The following is a 7554-nucleotide window of genomic DNA, read 5'->3' as shown; positions in this document are numbered from 1 at the left end:
GGCCGCATTCTGGACCAGTTGGAGTCTCCGGGTGCTCCTCAAAGGGAGCCCCATGTAGAGAGCATTACAGTAGTCCAGGCGAGAGGTGACGAGAGCATGAGTGACTGTGCGCAAGGCGTCCCGGTCCAGAAAAGGTCGCAACTGGTGAATCAGGCGGACCTGATAAAACGCCCCCCTGGTCACGGCCGACAAATGGTCTCTTCCTCCTTCCTCTCAGTCACAGGCCAGGTCCTGTCTATTTCTGTTACAGAGAAAGCACAAACCACTGAGCAGCGCTATGTAAAGCTAAAGGAAAAGTACAGCGAGCTGGTGCAGAATCATGCGGACCTCCTGCGCAAGGTAATGCTGCATTACTTCCCTCCATTGTTCAATGCTGAGAGTAAACTAGGGGTCATCTCGCCTGGCTCTGCGCGTTGAAATAGGATTGTTCGCTGATTGCAAAGCAAAAAGCCTGTGAAATGAGTTAAGGTTAAACCCTTATTAGCCGTTGACATACTGTCACAAGAGATTTGAGACAGTCTGGGTCTCTATAGGCCTCTTTGCCATCCTCTGTAGAAAGATACACTAAGTAATATATTTTTCATTCACTTAGACAACCAATTATAGTTTTAATTAAATCTGTTAAAGAAAGTCTAGAAAAACAACAGTCAGGCAAAGATGGAAAGAGGGAGGGATATATTTTTGAACTAGGCTAAGTAAAATTTGAAAGAGATCTGCAAAATCTTCCAAATATTAATCAGAAACCAAAAGGACTCAAGAAAAAGTTCTGTTGAATATGACGCTTCTCCAGGAACCTTCAGCATAGCACATGTGCTCCAACTGGAAGAGTTGCTAGAATTCCCCAAAAAACTTTTACAAGGTGAAGAGGCAAGGAAAATGTTATTTGTTTATTTGTCTTCTGCCTTTATTAGTTTTATAAATAACGCAAGCAATGAACATACATAACATTCCTTCCTCCTCTTATTTTCTTCATAACAACAGCCCTGTGAGATGGGTTGGATTGAGAGAGAATGATGGGGCCAAAGTTATCCAGCTGGCTTTGATGCCTAAGGCAGGCCTATAGCCAATGGTCTCCCAGTTTTTAACCTGATGCCTTAACTACTAGACCAAACTGGACACTCCCTTTGGACTGTCCCATAAGGTAGGAGGACTCCACTTATTAGGACAATGATGACCAGTGGCTAAAACCTCCCTTTCTTTCCTTGCCTTCCTGTGCTGGCCTTTAGAATGCTGAAGTCACCAAGCAGGTGACTATGGCAAGACAGATCCAAAGTGACACAGAGCGAGACAAGAAAGAGCTTGAGGACTCCTTTCAGCGGTTGAGTGAGCAAGCCCAGCGAAAGGTAAAGAGATGTCAAGAGAAGTAGAAAGATCATCATTTTTCTTAGAAGAGAAATGGAATTCAGGATGATAGTGGTAGGAATATAGAAAATGGTAGAGGGAGCTGTTTGGGAAAAGCACACAATCATTTTTTGATGCTCCTATCATTTTCTCTGTAGACACAGGAACAGGCAGAGATCTTGGAAACATTGAAGAGAGAGCTAATTGCCAACAAACAGGAGCTTCAATGTCTCCAGAGCATTGTTGATTCCACTGCACAGGTGGGTCTTTCCTTACCGTTCTGTGATAAGTATAACCATAAAAGAGCAGGACCCCAGCAAACATTCTAAAAGTAGAAATGAGCAGAAACAAAAACCAGAGGCATGTGGAATGAAATAGAAAATTAGATGACTCAGTTAGAAAGAGAGGACCAAACACAAATAGCCAATGGCATCCCTGGGGTTCTGGCTGCCATTTTGTATGCTTTCTTTGGAACTGGTATACTCAAAGGGAAAAGAAGATTCCAGTTCTCCTCCACTCTCCTCCCTTGCCTATCTAGTCTGAAGCAGAGCACACCACTCAACTGGCTGCCCAGAAGCAAGAGAAAGATATTCTCACTGAGACCATGGCTCAGCGTGATCAGCAGATGGCAGCTTTGGAAGCAGAAGTAGAGCAGTTAAAGGCTACACTTGAAAAAGAAAAAGAATACAGCAGTAAGACAATCCAGGAGTTGCAGAACTGCTTGGGGGAAACAGTAAGTTGGCTGTGATTACATGGATAGTATGTTACTGAGAGAGTCCAGAACCAACTTTCCGTCAAACCATGGAAGATCTGAAATATTCTCAGCCTCTTCTCATTTGGGATTTTAGATTCTTTCCAGACCCAGCAGAGAAGATGGTCAAGGACACAGATTTATTTATTCCGAAGTTCTCTTCAACATTCTATCATTTTAGTGATTTTTCTGACTAATTGAGCCTTAGTCTTGAAATGCACCAATATTTTAGTCCTGTTTCCTGTTGTGAAGTGAATGGAATGGGCATTCCATTCCATATTATTTTAAATGCAATTATATAATTTTATATCTTCTATGAGCCTCACCAACCACAATCCATTTAATTTGCAAGCCATCCCAAGAGAAGATATACCTGGTTCACTGATACTTTGCATCACTGTGTCTCTTCCTTTGCTCTTAGGAAGGCAACACACAGGCTCTTCAGCAGGAGCTCCTGGACAAACAGTTTGTACTCCTTCAGTGTGCTGTGAAAGAGGCTGAACAGATGGTACAGGATGCTCTCAATCAACTTGAAGACCCCACTCATATCAGTAGCACAAGCTCTGCAGGTTAGCAGTCAGGGTTAAAATGATGTGTAAAACCAGATGCTGTTTCCTTCCCTACTAAAATGTCTAATTTAAAAATGGATATAGTTGTGTATATGTATCACATCAAATTGTGCTTCAAGTTGTACTTCTTAGAAGAGCTTATGTAATGCATACTTCTGTTGTTGCATAGATTACCTTTTATCAAGGACTCGTGCAGCTTCTGAATGTGTGGAGCGGCTACAGGAAGCATGCAGCCAATACCTTTCTGACCAGTCAGGTGAGACATTCATAACTACACCAGTTGAACAGCCAGTGTACATATCAAGCATGCAGATAGAAAGCCCTGACAGCATATACTATTAAAGCATTCCTGAATTGCTGGACTCTCTTGCCTGTAACATTTTGAAATGAAAGATGGAAAAAAGCATACATCACTGTGTCTTTCATGTGGCATTAAAAAAAACATTGGTGAGCCTAAGCAGATTTCATGTGTTTCACCCTTGTCCATTTTGGTTCAAAAGGTTCAGGATTTTGTTAACATTCCCTTAATTTGGGTGCTGTCTTTTTGCTTCTAGATGTGAGCAGTTTGTTATCATGTGTGCCTCTTTTTGCTCACCTGATTGGTGATGCCATTCTGCAGGCTAGTGCCACATCGCACAGGGCCCCCATGGAATCCGCTGATTGTGAGTATACATGGCAGAGGGCCTGATTAGTTAAGGGGCTATCTGTCTTCCATTGTTTCTTCCAGGCCTGTAAAACTGGGTAGAATTGACATGCTTCAGGTTCTTTCCATTAAGCAGTGTTGCCTGATGGAACCTAGAAAACATGCCTTCTCTGTCACATTACCTCTGGAACATCTCTTTTGAGATACATCTGGCCCCCACCCTGGCTATGTTCAAAAGAATTCTGAAAACATGGCTTCTTTCTTAGGCCTTGAGTGGTGGGTCCTGTGTGTTCTATTGTTTTTGAGTGGTTGTTCTTCCAGATGTTGTGTTTTTAATTGTATATCAGAAATGATTGACTGTGTGCTAGCCAGAATCATCATAGATACACAGATACACACACATACTTGTTGATTGCATGTTTACATGCGTGCGTTCATGCATATACAGTACACACACATCCATATCTATGTATATCTGGGGCAGAAGAGATGTAAGAATCTTTTAGGTCATACGTGTGAGATTAATCCTTTCTTTGCATGCTTCCAGTGCTGTTAGAGACCAGCAAGCAATGTGGGAATGAGACCTTGCACTACCTGGGAATGCTGAAAGACAAAGCTACTTTGGAAAGTGCTGACTGCACTGCTGTCAGGAATTGTCTCAACCAGATGACTGCAATTGGACAGGTGAGATACCCCATGGCATAAGGAAGGATAAGAAGCAGGATTCCTTGTCTGAGCCAGGGGCAGCTATCCAGATCAGTGAGCCTACTATATCAGTGGTGGTGAACCTATGGCACGGGTGCCAGAGGCGGCACTCAGAGCCGTCGCCCCAGTCCTAGGCCTTCAGCTGGGTTTTATAAAACCTTTTCGCTTTAGGCCTCTGCTGCCGTGCGCAAAAAAAAAAAAGGTTCAATCAGTCAATTTCAACTTCTCGTGGGAAAAAAAAAGATCTTGCAAAGTTGGAATTGATTGATTGAACTTTTTAGTCCCACCCAGTCTGCCTTTACCACCGCAGCCACGCCCACCCATTGGGCCACACCCACCCAATGGGCCACACCCACCCAGCACCCAACGATGCATAAGTGGGTTTTGGGTTGCAGTTTGGGCACTCGGTCTCTAAAAGGTTCGCCATCACTGTACTATATTATCCACTGAAGAGAAATCTCTCTTTGGGGAGCTTTGAGCTCCTCTTTTGCTACAGTAGAAGATTCCTGTGAAGACAGGAGGAACAAGGGGAAAGGAGTGTATTATCTTTCAATCTGCAGGAACTGCGGCCCAAAGGCTTGGATGTTGAGGAAGAGAAACTGGGAGATCTGGTTGATGAAGAGATGGCAGCGACGGCAGCAGCCGTTGAGACAGCAGCTGCCAGGATTGAGGTGAGATGCAGCAATGTTAGATTCTCGCTCTGCCCCACCCCCTCATGTGAAATTACTTTAGAAAGAATTTTCAGCTTGAGAAATTAGAGTTTATTTGCAGTTCCATGTCTTGGAAGAATGGGTTCTGGGGTTAAGATCTAAGTGGAAATGGTTTCCCATTGCTGTTTGAGATATTGAATGTGTTAATCTGAACTCTGACCCCATCCCTCCCCCTTGTTGAAACAGGAAATGCTGAATAAATCACGAGCAGGGGACAGAGGAGTAAAGTTTGAGGTCAACGAGAGGTTGGTATTAAAGGCTGGCACTGATGTCTTCAGATATTAGGTTCCTCCTGCTGCTTATAAAGAAGTTTGAACCTGGTGAGTTTACATGTTGGGGAAATTATGAGGGAGAGGGAGCATGACAACATCTGCCATGCATTTTTCCCCACATGGCATTTACAGTATTTGAAAACTGGGCTGAATTGCTTTGTCCATTTAGCATCTCTTATTCCTGTGCTTGTCTAATGGATTGCAGGCCCACATATGCCCTTGCAACCTCCCTCTCATTATTCGCATTGGGACACCAAGGAAAAGTCAAACAAGCAGCAGCTCTGTTTATCTCCTTCTCCAAACTCCTAGCATTTTTGAATCTCTCAAAATAGGAGAGAAGGACTAATGCAGAATTCCCATAGGTTAAAGCAGAGATTTTTTAAAAACATCAGTAGCTTATTTCCTGGAGAAGACTCCTGCGAGTCCCTTGGACTGCAGTCCTAGAAGAGGTCAACCCTGACTGCTCTTTAGAAGGCCAGATCCTGAAGTTGAAACTCAAATACTTTGGCCACCTAATGAGAAGGAAGGACTCACTGGAGAAGAGCCTAATGCTGGGAAAGATTGAGGGCAATAGAAGAAGGGGACGACAGAGAATGAGGTGGCTGGATGGAGTCACTGAAGCAGTAGGGGTGAGCTTAAATGGACTTCAGAAGATGGTAGAGGACAGGAAGACCAGGAACGTTGTCCATGGGGTCACAATGGGTCGGACACGACTTCGCAATTAACAACAACAAGCTCATTTCCTACTCACACATGCAGTTTTATCAATTACATTTTTTAGGATACACAATTGTAGAAGGGAAAGACAAGCCTCCTGCTGTCACCCTAGTTGAAGTATTTAATTGCATTACTAAAGAGATTAAGCTCTGCCAAAACCATCAGAAAAATGCTTTTGGGAATCCTACAGTAGGATTACTCCATTTGAACTGAAGTCTGTCTTCTCCTGTTACCATTGGTTTTGTATCTTGCAGAATTTTGGGGTCCTGCACAGACTTAATGCAGGCCATCCAAGTTTTGGTGTTGGCTTCCAAGGACCTCCAACAAGAGATTGTGGAGAGCGGAAGGGTGAGTCTGTACTAGTCTTGTAACACCTGCTCTACTGTCACCACAACTTATTTTTATGAAAAAATATACCAGCAATCATGGTAGTGCCGATTAAAGGTAAAGCGGGCAAACATACTAATCTCACTAAATGACAGAGCTAATGAAGCCTCCTGCTGTTCATTTATTTATTGAATTGTGTAATAAGATTGGATGGCAGACTTAAGTATTAATATTTTAATTTATATTAGATTTTTATCCCTCTTCTATTTGGTCAACACAAGGTGGCATACATAAAAAAATTTTCTATTTTCCCCACAACATCATCCCTGTGAGATGGTTGGAGCTGAGAGAGGCCCAAAGTACTTGTCTAAGGGAGGACAGTCTCCTGGTTTCTAGCCCAGCTCCTTAGCCACTAAACTGGTTGCCTCTATATATTTTACTTATAACACTTAGATGTGATTCCTTTTCTTCTGCAGGGAGCAGCATCCCCCAAAGAATTCTATGCCAGAAATTCCCGTTGGACAGAGGGCCTGATTTCTGCTTCCAAGGCTGTAGGCTGGGGAGCAACTGTGATGGTGTAAGTTTCTGCAGCATGGCCCCAGCCAATTGTGGCATTGTCATGTTGCCGTTCAAGTTATGGACAAACATCTGTGCACTGTTGCTTTGAGTCACGGCTAGAAGAGTGAAAGAAAAGGATTCACTGTTCATTTGTATTTGTCTCCATAGAGATGCTGCTGACCTTGTAGTTCAAGGGAACGGGAAGTTTGAAGAACTCATGGTTTGTTCGCATGAAATTGCAGCAAGCACAGCTCAGCTTGTTGCTGCTTCAAAGGTAGGCTTTTTCACAGAGAAATTCAGTGCTAGAGGATGTAATTAATGACTATTCAAAGTAATGAGTTTTTACTAGGTGAAGGAATTGTTTCTTGAACATCAAAGAAGGGCTTTTAGTCTGGGAGCTATTCCATTACTTTTTACCTATTGTCAGAAACAAATTGCAGAGGTGAATGGATCTGTGCTCCCTCAAAATAGAGGAAGTTTGGTTCCGATGCTTTCTTGGCTTATGGTCTCATAGCTCCATGCCAATCATTGGAAGGATTCCCTGCTGTTACCATTTTCTGTGGACTAGTCTACTTCCATTAATGGTTATAATGACTGAGACATTCTGGGAGTAAAAATCCACGTGTTCTGGATGTTGCCAAATTGAAGAAGATTGTTGAACAAAAACTATAATAAAGTTTTCTGGAAACACAATTTCGGTATCTTGAAAACATGGAATTTGGGATAGATGGATAGACAGACAGACAGAGAGACAAACAGACAGACAAAAAATAAGACAAATTGGGATGGACAGAAGCACTTTTTTGGTCATTTTGTTTTAGATAATGGTACTGCCCTAGTATCACCCCATATGCTTATGATTAATTATTGAATGTTGTTTTCAGTACCTCCCTGTCTCTCCTGTTTGTCTGCAGGAGCTTTGTCTTTTTTTTTTTTTTTTTTTAAACAGATTTCAAAGTTT

General features: G+C 42.7%; 1 protein-coding gene across 1 annotated transcript in view; it reads left to right on the top strand.

Annotated features, from left to right (window-relative positions):
* Positions 1-7554, top strand: part of HIP1 (huntingtin interacting protein 1) — a 26748-nt gene that overhangs the window by 16783 nt on the left and 2411 nt on the right. Inside the window, exons 12-24 of the mRNA XM_029283936.1 lie at positions 251-339; positions 1227-1343; positions 1500-1601; positions 1880-2074; positions 2514-2661; positions 2831-2917; positions 3216-3323; positions 3852-3988; positions 4570-4680; positions 4906-4964; positions 5963-6056; positions 6512-6612; positions 6762-6867. Coding sequence (XP_029139769.1) covers positions 251-339; positions 1227-1343; positions 1500-1601; positions 1880-2074; positions 2514-2661; positions 2831-2917; positions 3216-3323; positions 3852-3988; positions 4570-4680; positions 4906-4964; positions 5963-6056; positions 6512-6612; positions 6762-6867 — 1454 coding nt within the window. The remainder of the gene's footprint in view (positions 1-250; positions 340-1226; positions 1344-1499; positions 1602-1879; positions 2075-2513; positions 2662-2830; positions 2918-3215; positions 3324-3851; positions 3989-4569; positions 4681-4905; positions 4965-5962; positions 6057-6511; positions 6613-6761; positions 6868-7554) is intronic.

This window comes from Protobothrops mucrosquamatus, unplaced genomic scaffold (assembly GCF_001527695.2).
Source record: "Protobothrops mucrosquamatus isolate PMUCROS unplaced genomic scaffold, P.Mucros_1.0 scaffold286, whole genome shotgun sequence".
NCBI lineage: Eukaryota > Metazoa > Chordata > Lepidosauria > Squamata > Viperidae > Protobothrops > Protobothrops mucrosquamatus.
The sequence above is the reverse complement of the archived record's forward strand: the minus strand, read 5'-3'. Positions and strand labels throughout refer to the sequence as shown.